At 35.0% G+C, this 18,476-nt stretch overlaps 1 protein-coding gene across 1 annotated transcript in view; it reads right to left on the bottom strand.

The window, feature by feature from the left end:
• Positions 1-18,476, bottom strand: part of NKTR (natural killer cell triggering receptor) — a 57,403-nt gene that overhangs the window by 23,286 nt on the left and 15,641 nt on the right. Inside the window, exons 3-6 of the mRNA XM_012665503.1 lie at positions 7,426-7,500; positions 6,702-6,809; positions 5,813-5,857; positions 3,977-4,064 (exon numbers count right to left, since the gene is read on the bottom strand). Of these exons, the coding sequence (XP_012520957.1) occupies positions 3,977-4,064; positions 5,813-5,857; positions 6,702-6,809; positions 7,426-7,500 (316 nt within the window). The remainder of the gene's footprint in view (positions 1-3,976; positions 4,065-5,812; positions 5,858-6,701; positions 6,810-7,425; positions 7,501-18,476) is intronic.

Genomic DNA, 18,476 nt, shown 5'->3' with positions numbered 1-18,476 from the left:
CAGACTAATGTTCTAACAGCAGGTGATGAGGAGACTGTAGCTGCTCCTGACTTAGGCATGAGCCCAACACTTCCTTGAGGTACTTTTCAGACTGATGAAAACTAGGCAATTATAACTATTTCCTTTATGCAAGACAACGTTTGCACATAAATCATTCTATACATATTCAGAAACTTAGGACCACCCTACAAAACACTTTTTTCTTTTTTTGTTCAAAAATGTTTATCTTTGAATGTAGGGATACATACTTTATAAAAAGGAAAGACAAAAACTCATTTAAGGTACAGAGGAACGAAAACCAAACCTTCCTGACAGCTAGTTTAGTGTTCTATCCCAGAAGTGACTTAATACAAAGCTTCTACCTGACCTTTTTCATCACTATTTTATGCAACATCTTCTTTATCTTTTTGATGACTATATGAGGGCTGTCCGGAAAGTATTCAGCCATGTAACCATTCTCGTTATATTAACAATGGCTGGATACTTTCCAGAAAGCCCTTGTATATAAAGACAATGAAAATTAGAGCCAGAATTAACAAACTACTACTAATAGCAAAAGGGGGAAAAATGTTTCCCTGAATGTCATTTTATTTTCCAGAAAAATGCTTGATGCTTCTAATATTTAACTAAAACAAATTCAGTGCAGAGTGGTTAATAAAATTATGTAGCTTATAGTGTGCAGCATTCTTTTTCTAGCTATCAATTTCTTTCAGAGAGGTGGGGACAGGGGAAGGGGGCAGATGATGGGAGGTTGCTTGGTAGGTACAACATGCATTGCTCCAATGATGGATGTACTGAAGGCCCTGAAAATTCACAATGCAATATATCAATGAGTGAAATTGCACTTGTACCCATGAAGATGTACAAATAGAAAATTTTTTAAAAAACCTTCCAGATTATGAGTAAAATTTCTACAACCTGGAATTTTACATGGCTTTCCTTCCTTATTTAGCATTATCTATAGAATGAAAAGATTGGACTAGATCTTTAAATCCTTTCTACTCTAAGACTTTATAATTCTAGTCTTTATTGTAGTTTCTTCTCAGTCTTTGACCTAAAAAATAAATAATGAAAAGGACAAAAAATGAATACACACCAAGTTAACTTCGTAACTCTGGTCCCAAACCTTTGAATTCCTTCAAAAACGCTTCCATGTGAACAAATCGCTATTTCCCTAGCCATATATCACTTCTTTCACATTTCTTAAGCATTACTATATTCCAAAAAGAATTAGTTTTCTTCTATATAAGCCCTCAAAAGCAACATCATTATGTCATAATGACATTATGTTATAATGTCAGAAGAAATAGAAGAAAATCTGATTTTCCTCATACACGTAATTGTTCCAGCCAAATAAAGCAATATATGCACAATTATGTTTGAGAAAAATGATGTAAGCCTAAGGAAGGGAGTTTTTAAATGTTTAAGTAATGGAGATAATAGCTAATGTACAAAGCACAAGAATCCTTGAGGGATATTTTGCAAATACCCACACTAACAGCACCAAATTTACTCCTTAGGAATTGCAGAGTAATAGATTTATAACATAAACTACAAAAACAATTTTGCTAGGATATATTAAAAATCCTTATTAAGCCTATCTAACAGGAACTAGAAAGATGATTTTATTTTACCATTCACCCTTACACTATCCTTTCCTTTTCAGTTGCCAGAACTGCTGCTCCAGGTACTATATGAGGAGCTCTAGTAACAGGGTAAAAGGCAAGAGCCACCCTTGGGGAGCCATCTGCTAGCTGTGTGACCATCAGAGCTATTATCTGTGTTCATATTCACAACTTAAAGATAGTAAATTATACTTTTTTTTACCACTTTCCACTCCAAAAGGATTTGGGCTTGCAAGACATAGAATTTCAAAGATTTTCCTTTTATGAGCCACCATCTCCATTTTACCTATCCTTTCCATAAAAGCAAGGATACGTTGTTTAGAAATGCGACTACTAGTTTGGCTTTATCCTGCAACTCATGGAAACTGGTATTTTTAACCAGCATAAAGAAAGTATACAGGCACAAAAACTTCTTTAAAAGACAAAAAGGACATGAGGATTTTTTTGTGTGCGCAAAAATGCCTAATTACTTCCAAGATTGTTTTTAGCTGCAAACTTCTTTCCAGGAGTAAATTCAAACCAAAATGAAAAATTTTTCTTTCAATCACAAGTTCATAGTGATTTTTAGTGCCATCTACAGTTAGTTAACTATGAAAACAAGTTTAAAAATTGTAATCCTTATTAATTTTAAAATTTTCATTTGTAATCCTCTTCAAAGACAGCAGCCCAACATAAAATTAAGCCATGCAGAAAACAATAATGGCCTTTACTAAATATTCCTAGGGAAGACTAGGAATACTAAATAAGATAAAAACAAGATACTTTATTTGAAGGTAATTTTTTGAAAGGAGAATCTCATATGCTGAATTTTAATTAACATATGTAGGTGTACCAGGTTTAACTCTAACATTTTATAAACAAGCTTATCTGTACATAACAATAGCAAGAAGCTGCCGCTACTCAATAAATCAAATTTTAAATATACTGATATAAAAAAGAAAATCTAAAAGAAACTTTAGAGCCCTCAGATGATAGCTTCTTGACCAATGTATCATTAGTTTTTCACGTTCACAGTTCAGATAAGCTTAAAAATGGAAATGGGAAACCTTAATCAAAGAGTAAAAGGCTTCTACACTCAGCTTCTGCAAAAAGATATTTCTTTCTACTTTGCATTGGCTCTTAAGAATGCTAAGAACAGAAAAACACTCAGTAAAGAAGTACAATAACTAATAAGCAATGGGATCCAAATGATATGGGAACAACTGTTGTAGATCTTTTTCTTGTATAATTCCCACAATATTCTTTTATCAGCTTTCCATTTTTAGGACATTCTTAGGAACAGAATGCTCCTTATCTGAACTTTATCAGATCATGTTGAAATCTATTTTTCAGACAAATTTAAAATGTGAGTTTTTTTATACGAATAATATACTCCTTTAAAGACAGGGAAGCGCCATTCATACTCATCCGTTCAGAAAGATGACAAAGAAAACTTTTTCTGATAAATCATGAATGAAAGATTTCTCCCACATACACAACACAACTGAGATTTACTACCAAAAAAAGCATAAAACTTCATGCTGGACAGTCACCTTTCACATTTTATATGATGGGATTACAATAAAGATAGGTTTTGGAGCAGCTTTAGATCAGAATACAACTAAAAGTATGCCAAAGGTCTTATTTAGAATTTTCGGATGAGAAATAAATAAGTTTTTGGTTGTGCATGCATGTACATTTAAAGATGTTTGCTTTTTAAACGTAAATTTAGCATTCTGAAGTTTCCTAAGTGATAATCTCATTATAAATTTTGGTAGAAATGACAACAACACTGTGTTATTTCAATTATGCACACAGACCTTGAAAAATTTGAGTTTTAAAAAATGCTGGCTCAACAGCAAGTCACCTTTCTCTATACAACATCAGAAAATAATAATATCTCTCTTAAAATTGCCTCAAAGAGCAACAGTAAGAGAAAAAAACAACTACAGAATGGTTTATTCAAACCAACTGCTTTCCATGGTAGGGGGATACATCTGGTGGATCTGGTGGTCCTATACTATGAAAAGTTTTTAAATGTTCATCAATAGTTTATGTTCCAATCTAGTTTTGGTAAACTGAGCACTCAAATTTGGTAGGGACCAAAGCCAATTTCTTTTCTAAAATAACAACATATTTTGAAAATAACGTATATCTTCAAGTTACGTTTTTTAAGTTCCATTCTTCAAATCCAGGATATATGCTGAACGCTGAGGAGGCTGTTAGAGCTTATTAGTTACTATAACATTAGAAATTATTAAAACCCAAATTGACAGGATTTTAGCATTAAACTTGGTTTAACTATACCATCTTTCTCATGAACAGCACTTCTCTGTTTAAGAAAAGCTCATCTCTGAATTATGCCTACTCACATGAAAAACTGGGAACCATTGGTATGTTTCCCCCGATTTGCCATTGACAAAAGGAACGCTCTGTCATGTTTGAGAATAAAGTTTTCATCTGTTTGAAGAAAACACAAATTTGTTAGTCTCCAAATTATAAGCCACTTTTAAGGTAATGTTCAAGTAATAAATAGAAAGCAAAGGATGAAATTCCTCTTCTGGTCAGTATAGATACTTGACTATTTAGAAAAAAAATTTTAACTAATCAAATAACAAAAGCATAAAAAGGCCAAAAGATACTAATTAAAGCCTTGAGGAAAAGAACATATATTTAATACTTTATACAAACAGCCTTAGAATAGTCATATTTGGTAGTAACATAATTTGGTTAAATGATATTTAAACTATTAACTATCTAGTTTACAGGAAAAACTAGTAAAATTTTTAGAAAGATCTTCACAGTAAAGCTCATTTCCTCTAAATTTCCAATTAGCCTGCCTAATACACTATACATGGGAGAAATTTAATAATCCTCTTATGTGCTTAATTTTTACGTGGCACGTTTATTATTCAAGTGAATAGAAGCTACACTAGGAGAGCAAAAAAAAATTACATATATTAAGTTACAGGGACATGTCTCAATTAAATTACATACATAAATAATCAATAGGATCACAAAATTATCTAAGAAAGAAGTCTTGTAAAAACAAAAGTTTAAATGGCAAAATACAATTTTAAGGTACAAAAGTATCTGCCACAGGGAACAACCACATTAAAGTGGCCTACCACATTAGTTTTAAATTGCTACATTCTAAAAGAACCAGATAGCAGCAGCTGTTTCCTACTAGTTCAAAGGAAAAAATCTGTCATGAAGATCACTTAGAAATGACTTTAATTCCAGCAGAAATATCCTTGAAAACTAATTTAAATTTTCTTTTACCATTCACACAAACAAATCTTTCTTTAGAACAAAAAGAAACATAGAAAACTTTAAAAAATTATTACCTTGGGAACAGGCTTCTGAAAAAGAGTAGTAATCCATTTTCCCCAAAGGAAATATAAAAGACTATTATAATGCTGAAGCTATTATAGTGTTACAACCTAGTAATATTGGATCCCATTATAAATCTCTATAACTGACTTTTCTAAGGCTTTTTGGGGCAAATGCAATAGTTAGATTTATGCAAATGCTACTACTATAAGAATAAACAGTCATATAGTTCTAATATACAAAAGAAAATATACAAACCTTTGAGAAAGGAGGAAATACCAACTTTTATTCTAAGAAATTGCTTGGTTTGGGGGGACAAACCCCCACAACTAGATTCTTTTCCCTGATGTGGAACTAATAACCCATTGGAAAAAGGAAAAAGATACAGATGCATGTATGAAATAATATACAGAATTTTCCAAGTCTTCATCAAGCAATATAGAAATCCAGCCACAACCTGACCCAGACTGTCCATAAATTTATTAGGAAGGGTGCAAGGGAACAGAATTGGAGTTTGTGTTACTGAGCTTCGTTCTCTTACCTTTTCATTTTGCAAAAGACCACATTCTCTATAAACAAAAGAATATGTTGACAGTTTTAGGCAGGAAGATAGGAGTTTTCATGTATATAGTTGCCTAACCTCCATGCTGAAAGTCATGTTTAACCATAAAGTTAGCCTTAATTAATTTTGTCAATTAAGAGTTACATATTACAATATAATTTATCCCCAAATTCATGCAAATAAAGTATTTTCATGCAGCATTAGTTTCATGCAACAAGTGAACTATAAGTAAACCTCTTCTCATTAAAATATATGATCAATCTTGCTTTAATAACAGAACTGAAACAAAAGACCATAAAATATTAAGCCTTACCTTTAAAATATCCACCATAAATTGATTCTCCACCTTTTCCATTACCTGAAAATAATGAGCTATGTTAAACCATAATGAAAATTAAAAATATATTAACATACAAATTATTTTTGATGATTCCAATTTGCTGAAGGAAACTTTGAACCTTATAACTGCTACAGATAACCAAATTCTAAGAGTCCTCAATTAACTTTATTTTTAAAATATAAATCAAATCCTATTACAATAAATGCCATAAAAAATGATCTCCACAACCCACTTATTATTTCAAACAATAACCACATCAATAAAATTCTAGAACAAAAGCAATCAGATAGTACTTTGGCATTCATTGCAAAGGAATTCACTAAGTAATTATAATATTACTAAAATAAACTGCATAAAACCAAAAGAAAAGGCCGGGCACGGTGGCTCATGCCTGTAATCCTCACACTCTGTGAGGCCAAGGTGGGAGGATTGCTTGAGCTCAGCAGTTCAAGACCAGCCTGAGCAAAAGCAAGACCCCATCTCTACTAACAAAAGAAAAATTAGCTGGGCATCATGGTGTGTGTATGTAGTCCCAGCTACTTGGGAGGCTGAGGCAAGAGGATCACCTGAGCCCAGGAGTTTGAGGTTGCAGTAAGCTATGATGACATCACCACTCTCTACCCCAGGTGACAGAGCAAGACTCTGTCTCAAAACAAACAAACAAACAAACAAACAAACAAAAGAAAACGTCTTAGTATTTTGCTTTTTCATACATTCTGGATCTATAATATTCATTCATCTAACAACTACTGACCACATAATGTTTACATCATACTATAAGTGACATGATATTTACAATTAAAAGCAATAAGGAGGTACTTTTTAAAAACTGGAGTTATTAGAACATAACTTTTAGCTCTACCTTCACTGAAGTCCCCACCCTGAATCATAAAGTTTTTAACCACACGATGGAAGGTAGAACCTTTATAACATAGCTTCTTCCCAGTTGTTTTCCCAAGGCCTTTCTCTCCTGCAAAAAAAAAAAGAAATGAAGTTTAGCTATAAACACATCCTTTCATGGAAAGAATCAACCAAATCAAGAAGTTGGTTGCTAAAATTGTATGTGTGTACCCAAGTATGAATTTTTAAAATTTAGATTATTTCTAATTTTAAAGTAACATTATAAATGTTTTTCCTCCCCATTTTTCTTACTTATTTAAAATATAAATCCAATTATGCATAATAAAAAAAGCTTCACTATGTTTTGCCTCTCTACTTTCTAACCCTAAATTTCTTATGAAATCTGGAATGCTAAATTTATTCAAAGTACTGAAATTTGTAAAATTCTATCAAGACAAATCAGTTTTGAATATGTGCTAGTATTTTATCAACTACAATGTACAGAGAAGATTGCATTACATAAAGTAGATTCTTTCCTTCCTTTTCATTTCTGAGAGCATTTCTTTCTCCTCTCTTCCCCATAAGAAATGCTTCCCTGATTTCATATAGAAGTCAGTGTAGTAAACAGTTTTTTTATTTGCAAAACTCATTTTGCAGCCCATTATTTTTCTAGGAAAATATCTACTCTGTTAAACAAGGTAAAACTATAAGCCATGACTTCTCCTTGGAAATAATAATTCACTTACCTGAGCATAGGCAAAGGAAGTTTTTGCATGTTTTTGGACATATGTCTGAGAAGAGCTGAAACATGATGCGACCAACTGAAATAAAATACATGGGGAAAAAAATAGTAAGCAAGTTGATTAAATATACCAAATTTTTATGAGAGAAAGAAAATAAATAGAATTGACTCAGTGATACCACTTAACAAGAACTTCACTCTATTTATTAGTGTCAAAATTCACATGTAGGCAAAGTGATTCTAACCTTAAAATTGTAGGATTTTAAAGTGTTTTTTAAAGGGGCCTTATATTATTAGATCCCTTTTAGTACAGTCCCTTACCTGAACTATTAATCTTCTTTAAAAATACTCTCAATAGTTGTCTGATCTATGCTTGGACCCCTCTGGTGATGAGAGCACATCATTTCATAAGATAATCACTCTGGACACTATTATTAAAAGGAAAGTTCTCTGTCCTTCATTTTCAGCTTGCTTCCTTTAAGCAAGAACTATTTAGCGTCAACTTCCTGAACTGTACCACTCACACTTAAAACTCACATTCTATTCCCTGATACAGCAGAAAGAACAGGTTATGTTTCCTAAAAAAGGCTCCAATACTCCCTACAATAAACAGGAAATGAGAAGGAACAAGTCTGCAACTTCAGTTTACGCCAGAGAGAAATGGTTTACAAATTTTAATCTCAGGACTCCTTTAAACTTTTAAAAATTATTGAGCTTTTGTTTATGTGGGTTATACCTAGCGCTACTTACCATATATAAATCAAAATTCAGAAATTTTGAAAACACAACACTGTACAAGCACACATTCCACTAATCGTCGAAGCAGTGATATCATCACATATTGCTTAATCTCTGGAAAACTTGACTGTATACTCATGAGATAATGAAGTACAAAAGGCAAATCATAATCTTAGCATTATTATAAAAATAGTTTTGACTTTACAGACCTGCTGAAAAAATATCAATAGAATAAGAAATGGAGTTTTTATTTACAATCTCTCTTCTGAGTTCTTTTTCCCCTTATTCTACAAAATCTTTATTGTTATGAACATTTTATTTATTCAAAGGGACTCACAGAATAAATCAAAATGTACAAACACACAATGACTCTATGTATCACTATGATTTTAATTCATTCCTGGCCATATCAGTCAGTTTTTTGAGAACAAAACAAAGATACTGCATTATAGACAACCTTAATGGATAAAAAATGACACAGAAAAATTAGCTTGCTGTGGTGGCAACTGCCTGTAGTCCCAGCTACTCAGGAGGCTGAGGCAGGAGGATCGCTTGAACCCAGAAGCTTGAGGCTGCAGTGAGCTATGATGACACCACTGCACTCCAGCCTGGGCCACAGAGCAATACCTTGTCTCTAAAAAAATAAAACAACACACTAAGCCTATACTTTTAATAGAGCCAAATTTTCAAGCAATTTCAAAACTTTGTAGCTGATCGTAATACCTAAGAAGTAAAAGAAAGCAAAAAGGTAGACTTTTAAGTAGTTAGCAATGTATCTAAAGTCATTTCAGAATTTTTAAAAATGCCTATAATATCAGTAAAATTAAGTATCATTCTTTGTATTCACAATAGAAACATTTTACCAGTACAATAAAAGTACTTTCTTCAGTCCTCATAAATCCCTGGGTAATGGCATAGGTAGCTGTCAGGTTCAAAGTCATTTAGATTTGCAGACCAGAACAGACTTAGATCTCTGGCATCTCTGTAAAATGGTTCCTTTTCATGATAAAGACATCATCGAAACAAAATTTAGGACTTTTCTTAGGACCATAGTAATTTCAATATCAAATTTTTTCCAAAACCCATAATGCCTCAAAATGAAAGCTGGTGAAAGTTTCAAATGTTTTTAGTTTCTCCTTTAGAAGTTATGTATCTTCCAGTAGTTCAATACATTTGAAACCAGTTAAAATGTGATTACATTCCCAGGTCTAATATTCTGAGAGGGGCAGCTAATTACAAAGATTAAAAAAAAAAAATCTTGGCCAGGCACTGTTGGCTCACAACTATAATCCAGCACTCTGGGAGGCTGAGGTGAGAGGATTACTTGAGGCCAGGAGTTTGAGACCAGCCTGAGCAACAACATAGCAAGACCACATCTCTACAAAAAAAAATTTAAAAAAATTAGCCAGGCGTGGTGGCACATGTCTGTAGTCCCAGCCACTCCAGAAGCTGAGGCAGGAGGATTGCTTGAACCTAGGTGTTTATTGGAGGTTGCAGCGAGTTATGATGATGTCACTGCACTCTAGTTTGGTAGACAGAGCAAGACCCTGTCTCAAAAAAAAAAAAAAAAAGAAAGAAAGAAAGAAAAAAGAAAAGAAAAAACTCACCTCTTATATCTTATCCTGTAACTTGGTACAGAAAAAAAAATTTCTATTCACCTATCAATCTCATGAGGCAAGGATTAGAGCAGAGGTTTTATCTTCTCTATGGCATTATACTGTTAAGAACTAAAGAAAAAAGTAGAACAAAACGGAATTGTTTTGGCTCCAAAATTATGGCGCAAAGTTAAAAACACTGTCACAATCAGAAAAAGAATTTTAAAATCCTGGAAAGAACAGGCTGAATTGAATTATTTTATAGAAAACAGACTACTATTTGATAATACTTTTATTTTTGAAACTCAAAATAGAAAATACTCCGAAAGGTATAGTCTTTAAAGGAAAAAACCAGTCAATATCGCTCAGTACTCTAGTTACTTTCAGTGATGGCAAGCATAAACTCTGATTATGAAACAGAGCGAAAAAAATTAAACTGCAGTTTCTGTAGTTACAATAAGGAAAAGACTGGGAATGAATATGCAGGGAAAAAGATTCTCTGGCTCCCAAACTAATAAGAAAATTGAGTATGATAGTAATTCATCTCCTAATAGTAAATGCCAGAGGTTTATTGTCTCCCATAATGAGGTGACATTACCTCATGTCACTCACAAAGAAATAAGGCCAGTGTCAGATACATTAGAAAGTGGTGACAACCAAGCACTGTTTATCATCTTTAAAGCAATAAAATGCTCTAAACCAAGAATTCTACATCTAGCTAAGAAAATATAATAGTTAGATTTTATCCTGAAAAATCTATTTGAACATGTATCCCTTAGATATGAGTTAAGGTATTAATGAATGAGAAAAAGATGGTAGGAAAAGAGTGGCCTGCGCACTGAATCCATTACAAATACAAAATTAAACCTAAGTAACTATGGTAATTACAGTTATAAAAGGTAAATATTACAGGTATTAAGAAACAAAGTTATGTAATGGTAAATTTTTTTTTTGCTATTTCTATGCATCTAAATGTTCTTTCTTTTGAATAGGTAACGTTCTCATGATTCAAAAATCAAACAGTGGAAAAAGGTATAGAATTTGAAGTCTTGTTCCCATCCCTGTCAACAGGTATTCACTTTCATTAATTTCCTGTGTATTTTTCTAGTTTCTTTTCATGTACAAGCAAATACTGATATATTCTTATTTTTCTTTTTTTTAAAAAGGTAGCATATTATGCACATTGTACTGCACCTTGCTTTATTCACCTAAGAATATATTGTGACCTTCATGCCCGCAATGCAAAAATAAATTGGAGGGAGCAATAAAGAATTACAGAATCAGTGAAAACCAACACAAGGGGACTGAATTAGTGAGAGAGAATACATATCCTCATACTTCACAGTGGGAGTCAACAGACTTTGCTAAAGTAAATGAAGAGGAAATAAGGGTTTAGGCATAAACACGTAATCACCTGTAAAACTAAAAATAAATTAAACATCTTTCAAATCTCTGTGGTGGGAGGAGGAGCAACCACAATAAAAGATATGAAACATTAAAAAGCTTCTGCACAGCCAAAGAAACTGTCACAAGAGCAAACAGACAACCTACAGAATGGGAGAAAATTTTTGCATGCTACAAATCCGATAAAGGGCTGATGACCAGAATCTACTTAGAACTCGGGAAAATCAACAAGAAAAAATCAAATGACCCTATCAAAAAGTGGGAAAAGGACATGAACAGAAACTTTTCAAAAGAAGACAGAACAATGGCCAAAAAAACATATGAAAAAATGCTAAACATCTCTAATCATCAGGGAAATGCAAATCAAAACCACAATGAGATATCACTTATCTCCAGTGAGACTGGCCTTTATCAAAAAGTCCCAAAACAATAAATGTTGGCGTGGATGCGGAGAGATAGGAACACTCATACACTGCTGGTGGGACTGCAAACTAGTGCAACCTCTGTGGAAAGCAATATGGAGATACCTTAAAGAGATACAAGTAGAAGTACCATTCGATCCAGCAATTCATTACTGGGCATCTACCCAAAAGAACAAATGATACTCTATAAGAAAGACACCTGCACCAGAATGTTTATAGCAGCACAATTGACAATTGCAAAGATGTGGAAACAACCCAAGTGTTCATCAATACATTAGTGGATTAATAAAATGTGGTATATGTATACCATGGAGTACTATTCAGCTTTAAGAAACAATGGTGATCTAGCACCTCTTGTATACTCCTGGATAGAGTTGGAACGCGTTCTACTAAGTGAAGTATCCCAAGAATGGAAAAACAAGCTCCACATGTACTCACCATCAAATTGGTATTAACTGATCAACACATACGTGTACATATACGAATAACATCTATTGGATGTTGGGCAGGGCAGAAGGGGGAGGAGGGGACGGGTATTTGCATACACAAAGAGTGCAATGCGCACCATCCAAAGGATGGGCACACTTGAAACTCGGACTTGGGGGGGGAGTGGGGAGGCAAGGGCAACATACATAACCTAAACATTTGTACCCCCATAATTTGCTGAAATAATAAAAAAAAAGATATAAAACAAAGGAAACAGCAAGAAAACGTACACAAGACATAAGGTAAGAGAAGACCAAAACAGCTCTGTAATTATTTAACCACCTGAAGCTTTTTCTATGGTATGTCCACCAACGATAAGCTAAAGATATCCTGCAGATAGTACAACAAAAAACTCAAGAAACTTTATTTATTGGCTCATGTAGTTAGCTGACAAGGATATTGGTGCGGATCAGAGAATCAAAGAACCAGGATGTCAGGGAATGAAGCCAGTTGTTAGAGGTGCCAGGTCTGACGAGGCAAAAGGTGTTAAATACCACTTGTTTGTCCCACTCAGTACATACAGTTCTAAATATTTTCATTAATGAATAAGACTAAAGATAAGTCAATCACTTAACTCAGGAAGAATACCAAAATTTAGGAAAAAGAATTATAAGAAATTATACAGAATGAAAAACAGACTCAGGAAAGAAACTCCAATGCTCTTAAGGAACTATCCAAAAGAATACTGCTAAGTAACTCTTCAGATACAAGTGAATTACTTCTAATCTTCAAGTAAAATTAAAGTTTAACACCATATCAACTGTTTCAGAACATACCAGAAGATGAAAAGCTTAACAAATTTTATGAAACAAAATCGAAACCAAAGCCTGAGAAGGATGATATAAACAAATTTAAAACCCTATATATCAATCTCATTTTAAAAGAGACACTATTCAAAGGGAAATCTACTAATGTAATTTATTGAAGTGAAGGAAAAATCCTATAAAAATCCCACGATAGAAACCAAAATAGTGCTTGATGAAGTTCAACATCCACCCTTTAATATAATACACACATTTTCCATTTTCCAATACCCTTCAAATCAACAACCAGCGTTATGTTTAATGGTAAAAATAAAAGTGCTTGTTAGCATCACTATTGTTTAATGCTGTTCTAGAAATTCTAACCAATGTAAGTAGAAAAGAAGACAACATGAAAGGTATACAAGTTAAAAAGAGCATATTTACTATTTGAAAGACATTAGCTATACACCTGGAAAATCCTAAAGAACCAACTGAATGCTAACGGAGACACTGAAGTTGTTGACATTTATATTATGACAAACAAAAACTGGTAGAAATAAAAATCACATTCTTGAAAGCAACAAAAAACATTCTAGCTACTTAAACCTAAAGTGCAGTACCTATAAAAACAAAATTACAACTCTGAGAGGGAAAAAGGCAACCTGAATAAAAGGAGAGAGATATCTTGTTCTTGGACAGGAAGACTCAAAATTGCAAATATGCCAAATCTTCCCTAGAGTAACCTACACTGATTTAATTGCAATCTCCCAAAAATACTAATGAGATTTCTAAAGGAACCTGACAAAATGATCCTGAAGGGCATCTGAAAGAACATACGTACAGTTTCCCCCTCAAACTTTTTATTTGAAATTTGTAAATCTAAAAAGGTGTTTCCCCATATTTACTTTATTCCTCCCTCTTTTTTTCTGGAACAAACTGAAAGTTAAAGACACTGAGATACTTTATCCTTAATTACTTCAGCTTATACTTCTAAAGCATAAGGATATTGTCCTAGTTAACCCCAAACCATTATCGCACCAGAAAAATTTAATAGTGATTAACAATATTGTCTAATACTCAGTTGTGGCATAATAAATTTGATCTCTGTCCCCAGTTCCTGAAACAGCACTCCTAAAACCCTGGTAACTTCCTGAATGACAGTGGGGAAGGAGCATCTTTTGTTCTAATATTTGGTCTTTCTCTCTGATTCCTGACACAGAGTACCTAAATCCCTTAGAATTTCCTATATAATAGGAGCATCTTTTGTTCCAAAGACGTGACTCTTGGTAGATCCTTAGACAGCTTCAGGATGGGGACTAACTACCGGAAAGACCAAGCCTTGATCAGAGGCCTAGAACTTTCAGTTCCACTCTCCAACCTCCAGAAAAGGGAGAGGGGCTAGAGACTCAGTTAATAATCAATCATACTTATGTGATGAAACCTCCATAAAAATCCCTAAATGACAGTGTTCAGGGAGATTCAAGATTGATGAATAGAATGAGGTGCTGGGAGAATGGCGAGCTCGGAGGGAGGCCATAGAAAACGCACGCATCCCCCCCACTCTCCAGCCACAATACCTTGCCCTGTGTCTTCCATTTGGGTGTTCCTGAGTTGTATCCTTTATAGTATACCAGTAATAGTAAGCAAAGTGGTTTTCTGAGTTCTGTGAGCTGCTGAAGCAAATTATTAAACCCAAGGAGGGGGTTACCGGAACACTCAATTGATAGTTGGTTGATCAGAAGTATAGGTGGCCCAGGACTTGTGACTGGCATCTGAGGTGGGAGCAGTCTTGTGGGACTGAGTCCTTTAACTTGTGGGATCTGACGCTAACTCTAGGTGGATGGTGTCAGAATCAAATTGAATTGCTGGACAGGGTGCTTAAGAATTGGTGAATTTGTTATTATGGGAAAAAATTCCTTATTATACTCCACATTCAAATTTACCCAACTACTTCCACAATGCCCTTTACCTTTACATTGTTTTTTTCCCTTTCTCATTCTTTTTAATGGCTGAATTGAATTTCATTGTTTAGCTGTACCAAATTTTATTCACCCAATCTTCAACTGATGAGCATTTGAAGTTCTATCTAGGTTTTTTTTGTTGTTGACAAATACACATCTATTTCTTAAATCCAGGAATCTAATCAAGCATTATATATTTAGTTTTCATGCTTTGTTCTCTTTTAATCTAAAACAGCCCCTAGCTCCATCTTTTTTTGCCCCCATTCCCCCATTTGGAAGATGTCAGTTGTAAAGGTATGTTCCCCCATTTTAAATTAATAATCTGTGAGATGATACTTTGAAACTATGTGCATTATCATATTATACAACTTTTTTTTGTCTGTTTGTTTGAGACAGAGTCTCACTCTATCGCCTTGGGTAGAGTACAGTGGCATCATTATACCTCGCTGCAACTTCAAACTCCTGGGCTCAAATGATCCTCCTGCCTCAGCCTCCCGAGTAGCTGGGACTACAGGCTCGCACCACCACACTTGGCTAATTTTTCTATTTTTAACAGAGACAGAGTCTTTCTCTTGCTCAGGCTGGTCTCGAACTCCTGAGCTCCAGCAATCCTCCCACCTTGGCCTCCCATAGCACCAGGATCACAGGCATGAGCCATCGCGCCCTTCTACAACTTTTTACCCAATGGTTTGGCCACTGATGATCCTTTTCTGAATCAATCATTACACCGAGGATTGCAAAGTGATGATTCTTGTGATTCCATCATTTCTTATTTATCAAGCTTGAATTCGTAGGTGAAGAACTTCATCCACCCATCCCAAATCAAGATTAACAGAGTAACAAGACAAGGAGCCTGGGGTGGGTTGTAGCAAGATGGCTGAATAGAAAACTCCAGTGATCAATTGTCCCTCTGCACAAACACCTAATTCAACAACTATCCACGTGAGAAAGTACCTTCAGAAGAACCAAAAATAAAGTGAGTGGTCATACTACTTGGTTTTAACATTATATCAAGGAAAGAGGCACTGAAGCGGGCAGAAAAGACAGTCTTGCATTTGCCTACACCACCCTTCCCCTATTCCCCGCCCCAGGGCCTGTGTCACCTCTCTCCCAACTATAGGCAGTATGGCTTAGAGAGAGTCTTCTTCTGCTTGAGGAAAGGAAAAGGAAGAGCTCAGAGGACTTTGTTTTGCAAGTTGGGTACCAGCTCAGCCACAGTAAAATAAAGCACCAAGCAGGCTCCTGAGGCCCCTGAGTCCAGCAGGCGTTAGTTCCTGGAGGGCATTTCCAGACCCACCCTGGGCCAGAAGAAAACATGCCTCCTTGAAGGAAGGACCCAGTCCTGGCAGGATTCACTACCTGCTAAAGAGCCCTTGGGCTGTGAATAAACATTATAGGTAGACAGGCAATAGCCACCACTGGCTCTGGGTGAGACTGGGCTGGCTTCAGGTGTGACCTGGCACTGGGGCTGCCACGAAAGAGTGCCCACGTTGCTCCTCCCCCAACTCCAGCAGCCCAGCACAGAGAGTGAAGGAAGAGAATGAGAAATTTTCCCTGGCAATCCAAGGGAATTCTCTTGTATGTTACCCAGCCTCACCGAGGCAGTACCATCAGGCAACTCCAAGAGTCACAGCATTACTGGGCTTGGGGCACCCCCAATGCCAACATTGCTGCAGTGACCAGAGGCTTAGACCACAACACTCAATTCCATTTGAGTATCTGGAAAATCTTCTCAAGAAGGACAGGTTCAAAGAAGCCCAGACTGTGAAGATTAAAATAAAGACCTAACTCTTCGATGCCCAGACATTGACGAACATCCACAAGCATCAAGAACATCCAGGAAGATGTGATCTCACAAACGGACTAAATAAGGTACCAGTGACCAAGCCTGGAGTGATGGAGATAGGTGACCTTTCACACAAAGAATTCGAAATAGCTGTCCTGAAGAAGCTCAATGAACTTCAACACAACACAGAGAAGGAATTCAGAAGTCTATCAGAGAAATTTAACAAAGAGACTGAAATAATTAAAAAAAAAAAAAACAAGCAGAAATTCTAGAGCTTAAGAATTCAATTGACAACGCATTCTACTAAGTGAGGTATCCCAAGAATGGAAAGACAAGCACCACACGTACTCACCATCAAACTGGTATTAACTGATCAACACATAAATGCACATATAAGAATAACATCTATTGGATGTTGGGCAGGGCAGAAGGGGGAGGAGGGGACGGGTATTTGCATACACAAAGAGTGCAATGCGCACCATCCAAAGGATGGGCACACTTGAAACTCGGACTTGGGGGGGGAGTGGGGAGGCAAGGGCAACATACATAACCTAAACATTTGTACCCCCATAATTTGCTGAAATAATAAAAAAAAAGATATAAAACAAAGGAAACAGCAAGAAAACGTACACAAGACATAAGGTAAGAGAAGACCAAAACAGCTCTGTAATTATTTAACCACCTGAAGCTTTTTCTATGGTATGTCCACCAACGATAAGCTAAAGATATCCTGCAGATAGTACAACAAAAAACTCAAGAAACTTTATTTATTGGCTCATGTAGTTAGCTGACAAGGATATTGGTGCGGATCAGAGAATCAAAGAACCAGGATGTCAGGGAATGAAGCCAGTTGTTAGAGGTGCCAGGTCTGACGAGGCAAAAGGTGTTAAATACCACTTGTTTGTCCCACTCAGTACATACAGTTCTAAATATTTTCATTAATGAATAAGACTAAAGATAAGTCAATCACTTAACTCAGGAAGAATACCAAAATTTAGGAAAAAGAATTATAAGAAATTATACAGAATGAAAAACAGACTCAGGAAAGAAACTCCAATGCTCTTAAGGAACTATCCAAAAGAATACTGCTAAGTAACTCTTCAGATACAAGTGAATTACTTCTAATCTTCAAGTAAAATTAAAGTTTAACACCATATCAACTGTTTCAGAACATACCAGAAGATGAAAAGCTTAACAAATTTTATGAAACAAAATCGAAACCAAAGCCTGAGAAGGATGATATAAACAAATTTAAAACCCTATATATCAATCTCATTTTAAAAGAGACACTATTCAAAGGGAAATCTACTAATGTAATTTATTGAAGTGAAGGAAAAATCCTATAAAAATCCCACGATAGAAACCAAAATAGTGCTTGATGAAGTTCAACATCCACCCTTTAATATAATACACACATTTTCCATTTTCCAATACCCTTCAAATCAACAACCAGCGTTATGTTTAATGGTAAAAATAAAAGTGCTTGTTAGCATCACTATTGTTTAATGCTGTTCTAGAAATTCTAACCAATGTAAGTAGAAAAGAAGACAACATGAAAGGTATACAAGTTAAAAAGAGCATATTTACTATTTGAAAGACATTAGCTATACACCTGGAAAATCCTAAAGAACCAACTGAATGCTAACGGAGACACTGAAGTTGTTGACATTTATATTATGACAAACAAAAACTGGTAGAAATAAAAATCACATTCTTGAAAGCAACAAAAAACATTCTAGCTACTTAAACCTAAAGTGCAGTACCTATAAAAACAAAATTACAACTCTGAGAGGGAAAAAGGCAACCTGAATAAAAGGAGAGAGATATCTTGTTCTTGGACAGGAAGACTCAAAATTGCAAATATGCCAAATCTTCCCTAGAGTAACCTACACTGATTTAATTGCAATCTCCCAAAAATAC

The sequence above is a fragment of the Propithecus coquereli genome, unplaced genomic scaffold, assembly GCF_000956105.1.
Source record: "Propithecus coquereli isolate 6110/MARCELLA unplaced genomic scaffold, Pcoq_1.0 Scaffold1, whole genome shotgun sequence".
NCBI lineage: Eukaryota > Metazoa > Chordata > Mammalia > Primates > Indriidae > Propithecus > Propithecus coquereli.
The sequence above is the reverse complement of the archived record's forward strand: the minus strand, read 5'-3'. Positions and strand labels throughout refer to the sequence as shown.